This window comes from Sorex araneus, chromosome 2, assembly GCF_027595985.1.
Source record: "Sorex araneus isolate mSorAra2 chromosome 2, mSorAra2.pri, whole genome shotgun sequence".
Classification (NCBI taxonomy): domain Eukaryota; kingdom Metazoa; phylum Chordata; class Mammalia; order Eulipotyphla; family Soricidae; genus Sorex; species Sorex araneus.
Genome location: NC_073303.1, coordinates 247296156 through 247311196, shown reverse-complemented (window position 1 = coordinate 247311196; position 15041 = coordinate 247296156). Strand labels below are relative to the sequence as shown.

At 40.2% G+C, this 15041-nt stretch overlaps 1 protein-coding gene across 1 annotated transcript; it reads right to left on the bottom strand.

Moving 5' to 3' along the window:
- Positions 1–11761: 11761 nt before the first annotated feature.
- LOC101539706 (olfactory receptor 7A17-like) lies at positions 11762–12601 on the bottom strand. Its single transcript, XM_055124734.1, has 2 exons — positions 12247–12601; positions 11762–11961 (listed from the first exon to the last, which is right to left on the bottom strand). The coding sequence occupies exons 1-2, from the start codon at positions 12599–12601 to the stop codon at positions 11762–11764; spliced, it is 555 nt and encodes a 184-aa protein (XP_054980709.1).
- Between the last annotated feature and the right edge of the window lie 2440 nt (positions 12602–15041).

Here is a 15041-nt window from a genome sequence, read left to right as displayed (position 1 = left end):
GGCTAATGTTTTGCCCATCTTTGATGACCTTGCATCCTCCTTTTTTATTTCAGAGTACACAACAATGGACTGGAGCAATAGCACAGCGGTAGGGCGTTTGCCTAACCGATGTGGGTTCAATTCCTCTGTCCCTCTTGGAAAGTCTGTCAAGCTGGCAAGAGTATCCCAACCGCACCGCAGAGCCTGCCAAGCTCCCTGTGGGGTATTCTGTATGCCAAAAATAGTAAAAACAAGTCTCAGAATGGAGATGTTACTGCTACATACTCGAACAAATCCATGAACAACAGGACCAGTGCTATACAACGGAGGGTTTGGGGACATGAAAGCTTTAGTTTCTGGGGCCAGGCAGCTACTCCCCAAAGCCTTGCATCCCTTTTTCTGCTATTCTATACAAGTGCTTATGAAATACAAAAAATAGCAGGAAACATAAGATCAGACATAACAAGGATTATATAGTGAAAACATTCTGCAGGGAAGTATGTTTGGGTGCAGTGCAACCCTTAAGAACTCTGGAGAGGAGCGATAGCCCAGTGAGGAAGGCGTTTGCCTTGCGTGAGGCCTGGCTGGGTTCGGTTCCCAGCATCCCATAAGGTTCCCCGAGCACCACCAGGAATAATTCCTGAGTGCAGAGCCAGGACTAACCCCTGTCCAAAGCTGGGTGTGACCCAAAAGAAAAGAAAGAAAGAAAAAAAATCTGAGGAGGGTGCTTAAGAAAATGTGGGAAGATAAACAAACAGGAGTGAGAGTGAAGAGAGGAGTTTGTCAGAGGATGAGGATCTTAGAAGTAGGTCTCCCCACAGCTGTCGTTTCTGAAATACGAGTCTGAGAGAGGGTCTCAGAGACATCACATTCTGCCTACACGTCATCCAAGTTTCTGAAAGGCATCACCTGAGTTGAATGAAATCCTTCCCTAGTGTTATCTGTGGTTGATGCATTTCTGATCTCTGTAATGTGAGACACCCTGGAGGAAAGAGTTCAGGTTCCCTGCTGGTTCTGAGCCTATAGGATTTGTGTGGACACTTGGGGAGATAGAGGGTGAGAGAAGGAGGAGGAGAAGGAAAAGCAGAAGGAGTGGAAGGTGAAGGAAAAGAGGAAGGAGAAGAAGAAGAAAGTGGAGGAGGAGGAGAAGGAGGAAGAGGAGGAGAAGAAGAAGGGAGGAGTGGGGGAGGGGAAGGAGAAAAGAGACAGAAGAAAACTGCTGTAGAGAGAGAGAGGCAGGCTGGGGGAAGGGAGATGGTCCAAGGGAAACTGGGGACATTGATGGTGGGAAATGTATAGTGGTGAATGGACAGGTCAACAAAATGTAATAGAAGACAATCACGTGTAAAGATTTTTGAAATCTAACAGTAAATGGTTGAGGAATTAACGGTTTAAACATATAATGGAATAACAAGTTAAATAATGAGCCTATATATCAATTGGCACAAAAATCACCAATCAAAAGAACAGGAAATCAACTCTTTCACACCTATAGTTCTGAAAAAAACTAAAGTATTTAAATATTTATTTGAGCTAGATTTATAGGTTTGGCAATGGCTCACTATCACTTTTGGCACAGTTTAGAAGAAATATGATGTGAGTAACAATTTGAAGGTCACCGTCACTGTCACTGTTATCCTGTTGTTCATCAATTGCTTGAGCAGGAACCAGTAATGTCTTCATTTGTTCCTGTCGCATGCTTGTGTAGGTAACTACAAATATTTACTATGCGGATGCTCTTTATTTGCTTCTCTTTCCTCTCAACATTATTGATATTCTGCCCCTGTAACTCTCCACTTTGGTTCTTTCTTTGCCTTCAGCGGGGGCAGGGGGTGTTAAAATGTTGGTAGACAGAAATACTTGCATCCTTTCCAAATGTTGTAATAAAAAATTTCTGAATAAACAAGTAACATTTGGATAACATTGTAACCCTGTAAAGATTGTCATTTTTTTAACATAATATGAGACTGACACCCAAGGAGAGTAGACAGAGGGCCAGGAAGATTGCTCTATGGTTGGAAGTCTGCCTCATGAGCTTGGGGAGACGGCAGCTGGAATAGAGAAAGGGTCACTAAGTCAATGTTGGTTGGAGATATCATTCGGGATGGGATGTGTATGCTGAAAGTAGATAAAGAACCAAACATGATAGCTGCTCAATATTTATATTGCAAACTATAACACCTCAAAGTAGAGAGAGAAAGTATGGGGGAAATTGTCTGCAATAGAGGCAGGGGGAGGGGAAGGATTGGGGGGATACTGGAGATACTGGTGGTGGAAAATGAGCACTGGTAGAGGGATAGTTGTTCGATCATTGTATGATTTAACTCAAACATAAAAGCTATATAACTGTATCTCACAGTGATTCAATTTTAAAAAATTCTCATTTTTACTTAAACATCAAAATTGTGCTTTTGAATATGAAACACTAGCAAAGATTTATGGGCTCAGTCACACTGCAAAATACTATGTGCATACGTGGATATTTGAATGTAAAGAATTAGTGTTTATGCTTATTTATTAGTAGGTCATTCATAAGAGACTGGATTGGGTAGAGCGTTTGCCTTGCCTGTGGCCGACATGGGTTCAATTCCTCCGTCCCTCTCCAGGAGCACAGCAAGCTCCCGAGACTATCCTGCATGCATGGCAGGACCTGGCAAGCTACCCTTGGCGTATTTGACATGTCAAAAACGGTAACAAGTCTCACAGGGGAAACGTTACTGTTGCCCACTTTAGAAATTGATGAGCAACGGGATGGAAGTGATACAGTCAATAAAATATAATAGAGAATAAGTTGATATTACATCAATTACAGAGATCAATTTCAAAGAAGGACTTCATCTATCTTTAGAAATAGACCCAAGAGCTCATGATTCACTGTATATGCTCAGTAACGAATGGAATATTTCATTAGTCACCAAAGATCCTTGGCTTACCTTTTATATTTACAGGGAGACCTTCAAACCTTTATTCCTTTCTCCAATTTCCTTTCCATAGATTAATTGCCAATAAATGTATTGCTCTATACAATACTCACCTATAGCTAGACATAATTAACACAATAAAAAATGAGTAACCAAGCTGTAATTGTAGCTGTTCATGAATGTCATCAGAATAACCTGGGAATATTCTTCTCCTTCCTTCTCTGTTACTTTCTCCTGCATAATCTATGTGGCATATTGACTCACCTGGGTGGGATTTCTGAGAAGGACCCCTCTGGATGGAAGCACAAATCCTTCACTGGGTAGCTGACGGTGGAGACGAGAGCCCAGACAAGAGAGCAGGATGGAGGGAAGCATTGGTCCCCACACTAGATTCAGGATACCAAAGCGACAACTTTGTCTGAGTCGTCCAGGCTGAAAGAGCTGAGGGACTGAGCAGAAGAGATATTTACAGCTCCTGGTCTCTACTCATTAGGCTCGCTGCCATCCAGTTACTGTGGCCATTAGGTACACGTGTCCCTGTGGGTCACTGCCCTGGACAAAGGAATGTTTTTTCCCTCTGGTCTTTTCCCAAGAGATCAGATTAAGAGTCAATTTTAGCGTGTTCATTAGTGCTTCACCATGAACTATCTTGTCTTCCAGAGTTCTGGCTGATCTAGCGCTTCTCCCAAACATGATTTTATGTCCAAAAGTCTATGACTGAGAAGCCTCTGGAGTTTGCTAGTTCTGACATTTTCAAAGCATTAAGTTGCATTGGGAAAGTCCCTAATAACAGAAAATTGGTCTTCCTCTGTTCAGTAGGGGAGAGAATCATGCTCTTTGATATAAAATCTTGGGCCATTTATTGATTTTTTTAAGGCCACAAAAGCAAATATTTGGAATAGAATCCTATATCACAAGCTGAGGGGGGCACTTTATTATAACTCTCATTTAGTAGTGCCCTTATTTAGAAGCAAGAGTGAGGGAAAGCTGGCAGGGCACATGACCAAGCCGGGTTCAATCTCCAGCATCCCATATAGTCTCCTGAGCACTGTGAGGAATGATTCCTGAGCACAGATCTAGGAAGTAGCCCTTGAGCACTGCCAGATGTGGCTAAAAGTGTGCTCATTATGTATAATATGTAATGAGATGTCTTGTGCCAGGTGGATTGATATTTGTAACTTTAGAAATTTTTTATTTTTTGCTTTTTGGGTCACACTCAGTGATGCACAGGGGTTTCTCCTGGTTCTGCACTCAGGAATTACTCCTGGCACTACTCGGGGGAACCATCTGGGATTCTGGGAATTGAACCCAGGTCGGCCGAATGCAATGTCCTACTCACTGTGCTATTGCTTCAGCCCCAACTTTAGAAAGTTTTTAAATTTCAATTTTTACTTTATTTTAGCTTTAACATAAATTTAACTTCAGTTTGATTCATTTTGCATTTATAACTATCCACTAAAAATATATGGAATTGTTTCACCGTGTGTGAGTGAACTTATTTCAAAGGAATTATATGAAAACTCACCTTTTTTTTACTAACATAAATCTTTTCCTTGGATATTTTGTTTGGACTTAACAAATTATTTCTACACATTACATTTATTCTTCCAGAAAGCCCTGTGAAGTCTCGTTCATAACCCGGATCACAATAAGAAAGAAGGTCATTGAAGTTTATGGATTTAACTTGCAAAATCAGATAAGTGAAAGTGAGAACTTATCACGATCCTTTTTACAAATATGAAAACTGGGGTCCAAGGATTTAGTATAGTCGTTGAGATACCTGCTGTGCATGTGACCAAACCTGCTTTCATCCCAGGCACTATATATGTCTTGGAGGAATGCTGGAAGAGACACTGAGCACAGAACCCATAGTAGCACTTGAGCACTGCTGCAAGGAACCCCAGATATACTTTAACATTTGGTAACTGACTCAGACTGTGCACTCAACTCCTGTGTGGGTTCCTCAGCTCTACGAATTCTCCATTATTCATGCAAATGTTCTTCATTTGCATTGAGTTGTGATTGGCATGTAGCATTGAGTATGTGTACAACACACTCTACATGTAGGGAAATACTGATAATAGCAAAGGTGATAGCTCGAGTGATTGCACAATGGGTAGGGTTATTGCCTTGCACATGGCCATCCTGCGTTTAATCCCCGACACCCGTGTGGGCAGGACATACTTAGCATGGATGAAGCCCTGGGCTTAAGCGCTGGCATTGAAATGAAACCAAAAGTTCCCCAAAAATATCTTTCTGCCATACGATGAGTAGGAAATTCCTTTTCGATCACAACAAACTAAACATTGCATATAGGAAAATTGGAATCCAACATGTTGGTAGCACTGCACTGCACTGTCGTCCCGTTGTTCATCGATTTGTTCGAGTGGGCACCAGTAACGTCTCCATTGTGAGTCTTGTTGTTATCTTTGGCATATGGAATATGCCACGGGGAACTTGCAAGTCTCTGCTGTGCAGGTAGAATACTCTTGGTAACTTGCTGGGCTCTCTGAGAGGGATGGAGGAATCAAGCCCGGGACGGCCATGTGAAACTTAAGTCCTTCCTCCAAACACAACAACCAGGTGCTTTGTAAGGCAGCACTGGTATTATTTACAGCTGCCCTGGTCTTATCATTCGATGGGTTCCCCTGGTTACTCCGACCTTCATGCACCTGATTTCCCCATAGACAAAGATGTAGAGAGGGAAGGTTTTCCTGGATATTCTCTTCCCAGTAGACCTGGCTATAATCAAGTGAATCTATGTTTAATGTCTTACCTAGTGAGCGCTACCTTTTCCCAGACTTCTAATCTTCTAGTGCTGTATCATAAACCTGATTTAAATTTTTCTCCAATATGTGGGCTGAAAGTAGATAAAAGACCAAACATGATGGCCTCTCATTACTTCTATTGCAAACCATAATGCCCATAAGTAGAGAGAGTGTAAGAGAGAAATTGTCCACCATAGAGGCAAGGGGAGGGGTGGGATAGGGTATGGGGGTGGGGGAGGGATACTGGGGACATTGGTGGTGGAAAATGTACACTGGTGGAGGGATGGGTGTTCAATCATTGTATGACTGAAATTCAAACATGAAAGCCTTGCAACTGTAGCTCACGGCAAATCAATCAATACATAAATTCATTAAAATAAAATTTTCTTCAAATGGGCTGGAGCAGTAGCACAGCTATTGGGCTTTCGGCTCTCACGCAACCAAGCCATGTTCGATTCCTCCTCCCCTCTTGGAGAGCTCGGCAAGCTACTGAGAGTATGGAGCCCGCACGGCAGAGCCTGGCAAGCTATCCGTATGTATTGGATATGCCAAAAATAGTGAAAATAAGTCTCTCAATGAGAGACGTTTCTGGTGCCTGCTTGAACAAATCAATGAGCTTTCTCCAAATACTTGTGTTAATAACCATCCGATTTAAAGCCTTTAAAACTCTTTCACAATAGACAACCCTGAAATAGCAATAGTAATAATAATAATTTAGTTTGGAGAACACCCAGTGGTGCTCAGGGGTTACTCCTGGCTCTGCCCTCTGGGATTACCTCTCCTAATGGTTGGGATACTATATGGGATGCCAGGGATCAAATCTGGGTCAGCCACATCCAAGACAAACACCCTGCCCACTGTACTATCTCTCTAGCTCCTCTGAAATGATTTTTCAATAATTGTCACATGTATGGTTTGGAAATGCAGAGACAATCTTGGTGAACTCTCATTTAAAATATTATTATTAGTTTTGATTGAGAATAATTGTTTCTTGTGGACATAACTTTAACACCCAACTCGTCACCAGTGCACCCACCTCCCTCTCCCAAGGAACCCAAGCAAACTCTCATTTTTGCCAGCATCGTCAAATGTTATCATGATAGAAAACAGTTCGGCGACTGTTTATTTTTATGAAAATACATATTTTTCATAATTCAGGAGGAAATTGAACACAGCAGCCTTTCTGAGTCTTGTTAGTTGGTTGTAAAGTAAGTCTCAAGAAACTAATTCATGTGGATTAATTATGAAGAGGTAAATTATGAATTTGTGTATTTTATTTCACATGCTAAATACCTGGCTTTTAAATTAGTCTTAAAACATGTGTTTTATAATATGGAAGATCCTCAAAAAAAGTAGAATAAAATTGCTATGTGATGAAATGATCCCACTTCTTGGCTTACACCCAAAAACCAAAAAGTTACATTCAAAAAGATCAGTGTCCATGTAGGGTCACTGCAGCACTCAGTGCATAAGGAAATGGAGACATCCCAAACATCGCTCAGTGATTCATGGATAAAGAAGTTGTGACCTACATTTCCAACAGAATACTACACAGCCACAATAGAAGACATAAATTTTGGCTGGGAGAGATAGTAGGGCAGGTAAAGCATTCGGCTTGTACTGTTGACCTGGCTGTGAGCCCTGGCACTTCATATGGTCCCTCCAGCCCCACCAGGAGGGATCCCTCAGCACAGTGCCTGGAGTAAGCACTGAGCACCGCAGCCTGTGGCCAATCATCTGGAGAAAGGAAGAGAGAAATAGAGAAGGAGAGAAAGAGAGAAAGAGACAAAGAGACAAAGAAAGAAAGAAAGAAAGAAAGAAAGAAAGAAAGAAAGAAAGAAAGAAAGAAAGAAAGAAAGAAAGAAAGAGAGAGAGAAAGAAAGGAGGGAAGGAAGGAGGGAAGGAAGGAAGAAAGGAAGGAAGGAAGGAAGGAAGGAAGAAAAGGACAGAGGAAAGAAAGAGAAAGATGAAGCAGATTATTTCAGTGTGAATGGAACTGGAGAGCACCACGTTATGTAAGTAAATCAGAGGGAGGACCATGTACAATACTGGATTATCACACTCATTTGTGTAAAATTGAGGAACAAAAGACAGGAATGGCCAGTCTCAAACAATGACAAACCTGAGGCCTTGGATTAAAAGACTGATTACTTGGGGCCGGAGAGATAGCACAGTGCGTTGTACGCAGCCAACCTGGGTTCAATGCCTGGCATCCCATATGGTCCCCTGAGCACTACCAGGAGTCATTCCTGAGTGCAGAGACAGTAGTAACCCCTGAGCATCACTGGGTGTCATAAAAAAAAAAAGACTGATTACTGGGGCTGCATTTGCCTTACATGAGGCCAACCCCGGTTAGATTCCCAGCATCCCATATGGTCCCTCAGCGCTGCCAGGAGTAATTCCTGAGTGCAGAGCCAGGAGAAACCCCTGATCATTGCTGGGTGTGACCCGCCTCCCCCCCCCCCGAATAAAAAAGACTGATTCCTAAGCAGTGTGGGAAAAGGCTGGAGGGAATGAGGATTAGCCTAGAGGTGGCGTAGGGACAGTGGTGAAAAGCTCAGTAGTGCTGTGCATCAGAGTCATAAATGTTAGCACTGTTTTAACCATGCTACATATAACCTAATACAATTAAAAATTTTAAATAGGAGAAACATGATTAAAACAACTGGTATTGAAGAAATTTATTTAGTCTATTACACTGGTCTATGACCCAACCTACACATGTCCCAGGTGCGAGGGAAAGTTTTCTGCTCTTTTGTTGGGAAGCATTTTGGTTGATCCCATGTTCTGCTTTATGTGTGATACTTCTCAGAAGTATCTTTCAATTGACATGCGTTTGCATTTCCAGACCATCATAGAACCACAGTATACCTCTCCCCCAGCACCCCCACCCTGCCTGTGTAGCTGATAAATTTCACTTTACTTTCTCTTTACTTTGATTACATTCAACATTTCAACAAAAAACTCACTATTATTGTTTGGAGTGTTCCCCCCAGCCCCCCAAAATAGGATTGCTGGAAAGGAAGCATTTGATAATTTGTTTCCATTGCTGAGATACTGAAATACTAAAATACAGAAATTCAAAACCTCGAGGCCGCTATTGTGACCACACGACCTCATATCTCTTCATTTACAGTACATGTTTTAAGGGTAAAATTTTATACTCTTCAGGGGCTGCAGTGATAGTACAGCAGGGAGGGCATTTGCCTTGCATGTGGCCGACCCGAATTTGATTTCCAGCATCCCATATGGTCCCTGAGCACCACCAGGAGAAATTCTTGAGTGCAAAGCCAGGAGTAATCCCTGTGCATCGCCAGGTGTGACCCAAAAAGAAAAAAAAAATTATACTCTTCAAAGGCTATTGTTACCAGAAGATAACTGTGACCAGAGTGCCATAGACCTCCAGGGTCCCTTCCCACAAAGGTCTTTGCCCTGGAAAGTTGTGGCATCAAAACCATATGTGTTCACATTATTGTAAACTTGTGATCTCAACTTTTTTACTGTTATGTTGATAATTTTAATAAATAAATAATTTAAAGGTCAATTAAATTCTATAAAAGGCTCAGCATGATAAGATTAAAAAAGGGGTGTCCAGGGGTGCTTAAGTTAGAATGCAATGTGGAAACAAACTTGAAAACAAGTAGCTTGCCCTAAAATATAAAAACCGTTAATTATGTGTCCAGAAGTTCATTCATGTGATGATATAACTTCAACTACTATAGAAATAAATATACTTAAGGTAACTTGGAACTTTGGAAAGGAAGAATGATGGCGAGAATGCTAGCAGGTTAAGGTTAGTGGGTCCATACAAAAATTATGTTCCATGTACAAAAAATAGGTCAATTTACTTTACTAAGACCTATTTTAATTATGTAAAGTAGTATAGTTCAGTGACACAACATAGCTCACTAATTTATGAATGAATTAATCAAAAGTATAAATGAAAGTACTGAAAGTGTGGTAAAATTACATACAGTCATCTATTCTAATGAAATAGTACTTCTTAAACAAAGATGAATGAATTAAATAGAAATTCTCCTTAATTTGCTGCTTTTTTAATGTGGTTACTAAAAATTTATTTCTGAGATAAGGTGGAACAGTTGAAGAATATAGGTTAGTTGTGCCTCTACTTAAGTTACAACCTTTCTGTGGCAATTGTTAGCTGAAATATTGGTAAGGATTTCATAGAATCCATTGATGATTAAAAATAGTGTGTTCATTTATAAAATAATGCATCTTCTGATTCTTAATAAAAAAGTGCAACGTATTCATGTCTTGTTGATTTTCTTTCCTCAGTAGCTGTCTTAAGTATATCTTATACTCTTTTATTTGATTTGATTTATAAGAGTATTATACTACTGTACAGTGCTTCATATATTTTTTATCATGTAGTACAATTGTATAGGAAAATGGAATAATTTTGTGTGTTGATTTGTTGTATCCTGCTTTTTACTCAATTTTTAAAAATTCAATTCTAATTAAAAATTACTTCTTGGGGGGGCATTACTGGCGAGATGTGACCGAGATGTGACCCCAGTGGCCCCATATGTGTGGCCTCTCTGTTACTGAATGACTATGATCCCGGTGGCCACCTATCTACTTTTGGTACCAGCAGCTTCTTGCAGAAATGTCTCTAAACTGTGAACTTAGCCATGGAACTATGCTGCTCCAGGAAGGGAAAGGTTTTTCTCTCTCGGCTTTTCCTTTTCAGGGTGGAGGGCAGTGTAGCGACCGCCATATTATAAGGACCACTAAAGAGAGGTATGAGCTTGCAATAATACAACTTTTGGCAGAAATTTCCCAGGACTAAGTTACTAAAATATAGAAATCCAAAACCACACAGCTGCTATTGTGGCCGCGTGACCTCATATCTCTTCATTCTCAGCAATGCTAAACAATTTATCAAATGCTTCCTTTTCAGCAGGTCTGATTATGGAGGGGAAAACTCCAAGCAATAATAGTGAGTTTTATGTTGAAATATTGAATGTAATAAAAGTTAAGAGAAAGTGAACGGAAAATTATCAGTTACACAGGTGGGGGAGAGTGGGATGGGATGTATACTGGGGTTGGTGGTGGTGGAACTTGTGCAATGGTGATACAAAGGGATGGGTGTTTGATCTTTGTATAACTGAGACGTAAGCCTGAAAGCTTTGTAACTTTCCACATGATGATTCAAAAGTGGTCAGTCATGAATAAATTTGTGCCTTTAGTTTTTGAAAAAAATTTACTTCCTAAAAACAAGTTTGCTTACTCAACAATATTTAATTCATTAATTTTGAGAGAATTGTTAGAGAATCTGTATAAATTTATACAATCAAATATATCCTACCCAAGAGGTACTGTCTCCTTATAAAAAACAAAAATTAAGTCACTGAGATATGATGAAAATTTTCATATATGATTATAAGCTTGGGTCTGGGCTTTGTTTTAAAATTATATAAGTGGAAAAATTTAGTTTTTCATAGATAATTATACAAACTCCTACTTTTATTTGAAATAAAATAGACTTTATTGAAAGAATTTCCTTAGAAATATGTCTGGTAGAGAAAGAAAGGAAAACGTGTTCAATTAAGAACCCAGGCTTCTCCACCATTACGATTCTTAAACTAAAATTGAACAAAATAGGTGGTTGAGCTATGCCATCAGAAAAATGATTTTCAAGCAACCAATGTAGTTTGTGGTTTAAATGGAAATTCCCAAACAATTTAGATACACGAGGAAACTTAAGAGGACATGAAATTAAATTGAGAAGAACTTTGCGATCAGGGAGAAAAAAATAACTTAACAAAAATTAATCATATTAATTGTCTAAATATGAAGACAGAAAAAATTTAATTGTGGGACCCGAGTGATAGTATACAGGTTAAGGCGCTTGCATATGTCTGACACAGTGTATTCCTGGCACTGAATAAGCCCCTGGATATCACCGGTAGTGATTCCTGAGCATCACTGTGTGTGTGGTCCACTACCCTCCCTCAATAAAAGTTTTTAATCAAATAAAGTAAAAAGTATACCATGGATATCTGAAAAAATAGATTTACAATTTCTGTTCCTTGTGCACTGAAATCAAGAATTTTCTTCAGTCTTAAGAAACTAAACTTTGATGGATTCTTTCTCAAAGAGAATTTTCAGGGCCATTTTAATGTCTTTGTTCCTCAGACTATAGATGAAGGGGTTCAGCATGGGGGTGACCACGGTGTAGATCACTGAAGCTATTGCAGTGGAGTGTGAGTTCTGGGTGCCGGCAGTACTCATGTACACACCTATGCCAGTACAATAGAATAAGGCCACAACTGCGAGGTGAGACACACAGGTGGAAAAGGCTTTATACTTCCCCTGCGCTGATGAGATCCTACGGATGGAGGAAACAATCTTAGTGTAAGAGTAAAGGATCCCAGCCAGGGGTCCGCCACCCAGAATTCCAGTTGAAAGACTCAAGACCAAGATATTCAGAAAAGCATCACTACAGGCAAGTTGAACCACCTGTTTGAGTTCACAGAAAAAATGTGGGATTTCCCAGTGTGTACAGAAGGACAGACGTAAAGCCATTAAACTCTCTATCAAGGAATGCAGGGCACTAATGACCCAAGACACCAGAACCAGCAGCACACACAAGCGAGGATTCATGAGGACCGTGTAGTGTAGGGGGTGACAAATGGCCACATAGCGGTCATAGGCCATCACAGTCAGGATAAAGTCATCCAATGCTACAAAGAGTAGGAAAAAATACATCTGGGTGATGCATCCTTCATAGGTGATGGCTTTGCTCTGGGTCAGGATATTCTGCAGCATTTTGGGGATGGTGGTGGACGTCAAACAGATGTCCACGAAGGACAGGTTGGACAGGAAGAAGTACATGGGCGTGTGGAGGTGGGCGTCTGAGCTGACGGCCAGGATGAGGAGCAGGTTCCCCAGCACGGTGATCAGGTACATGGACAGGAAAAGCCCAAAGATGAGGGGCTGCAGTTCTGGTTCTTCTGAAAGCCCCAGAAGAAGGAATTCCTTGTTTTCTGAGAAGTTCCTGGATTTCATGTGGCAGAGAGAACTACAAGGTGAAAAAATGTAGAATTTCTTTGATCCAGATGAAGGTAATGTACAGCATAATTTTTCCTGACTTTTATATTGAATCACTGTGAGATAGACCCTTACAAAGCTGTTCATGATTGGATTTCAGTCATACAGAATTCAAACACCCATCCCTCCACCAGGGTACATTTCCCAGCACCACTTCCCCAGGTTCCTTCCCATCACCCCCACCCTCTGCCTGCCTCTTTGGCAGGTGCTTTTCCTCTCTCTCTCTCTCTCTCACTTTCTCTCTCTCTCCCCCTTTGGTTTGCAATATTGATACTAAAAAGTTATTAAGAATATCCCTTTTTAGCCTCAGATCTTGAATACAGATATATTTTCTACCCTCAAAATTTCAAAATTATTTTTAAATACATTTACAAAATACTTTTATGACCAAAAGTATCTGTCATCAATATTTTGTGTACGAACCTTCTCTCTTCTTTGAAACTCTTGTCCCATATTTAGAAATAAATAGTTTCTTACAAGCTTTTTCAGGAGATTTTATATTCTACCATTTTTTTCAAATATTATATAAAAAAACTGAAATCTTATTGTAAACAAAAACTTTATTTGGAAGGCCTTACTGGTAATGCTGAATGGACCCTTTAGCCACATCTGGTCATATTCTGGTCATAGCCTACAGGATTTGTGTGGACACATGGGGAGACAGAGGGTGAGAGAGGAAGGAGAAAGAGAAGGTGGAGGAAAAGTAGAAGGAGAAAAGGAGCAGACAAAGGAGGAAGAGGAGGTAGAGAAAGGAGGAGAAGGGAGGGGAAGGGGAGGGGAAGAGGAGAAGAGATAGAATAAAACTGTCTGCTGTGGAGATAGGCTGGGGGAACGGAGATGGTCCAAGGGAAACCAACAACATTGTTGGTGAGAAATGGACAATAGTGAATGGACAGGTGTTGGAACACTGTATGACTAAAACTCAATGATGAGCAATCTTGTAACTGTATCTCACTGTGAGTCAATAAAAAATTTTAAAAAAGAGCAGGAAGAGGAGAAGGAGGAGGAGGAGGAGGAGGAGGAGGAGGAGGAGGAGGAGGAGGAGGAGGAGGAGGAGGAGGAGGAGGAGCATATGATCCCACCTAAGCTGAGAAAGACACTCTCTTTCCATTCAAGGAATAAGTGCTAACCAAAATTCTAATACAGTCTTTGCCTATAGTCAAATAAACTTTTTTATGATTTTATGTCCCATAGTAATCTGATCCTACAAGAAGAAACATATTTGGGATGAAACTAAGAAATATGCATTAAATGAACTATATATTCAACAACATATATTAAATGAAAACCTATGAAACGATGTATAAAATCTACCACTGAGCAAATATTTAGCAAGAAAATATGGAATCAAGAAATTTAGAAATATATAAATAAATACAACATATTGCCAAGAACATATTGCCCAGGACAGTCAAAAAAATTTAATAGAAGACAATCACATGTAAATATTTTTGAAATCTAACAGCAGGTGGATGAGGAATTAAGTGTTTAAACATATAGTGGAAAAGGAAGTTAAATAATGAGCACAGATATTATTTGGGACAAAAATCATCAATCGAAAGAACAAGAAATCAACTCTTTCACACCAATAGTTCTCAACAAAACCAAAATATTTAAACATTGATTTGGGTTAGGTTTATAGATTTGGCAATGGGTCACTATCACTTTTGGCAGAGTTTAGGAGAAACACATTGTAAGGAACAATTTGAAGGTAACTACAAATATTTAATATGCGCATGTTCTTTATTTGAGTTTCTTCCCTCTCAACATTATTGATATTCTGCCCCTATAACTCTCCACAATGGTTCTTTCTGTGCCTTGGGTTGTTTTAGAATGTTGGTGGACAGAAATATTTGCATCGTTTCCCAATGTTGTAATCAAAAAGATTCTGAATAAACAAGTAGCATTTGGATAACATTGGAACCCCTGTAAAGATTCTCATTTTTTAACATAATAGGAGACTGACACCTAAGGAGAGTAGACACAAGGGCCAGGAAGATTATTCCATACTTGGAAGTCGGCCTCATGAGCTGGGGGAGAAGGAAGCTGGAATCGATAAGTCAATGTTGGTTGGAGAGATAATTGGGGATGGGAGGTTGTGCTGAAAGGAGATAAAGGACCAAACGTGATGGCCTCTCAGTATCTATATTGCAAACCATAAAGCCCAAGAGTAGAGAGAGAGTATGTGGGAAATTGTCTGCCCTACAGGCAGGGAGGTTGTTGGGATTGGGGTGATACTGAGGACATTGGTAGTGGAAAATGTGCACTGGTGGAGGGATGGGTATTCGAGCATTGTATG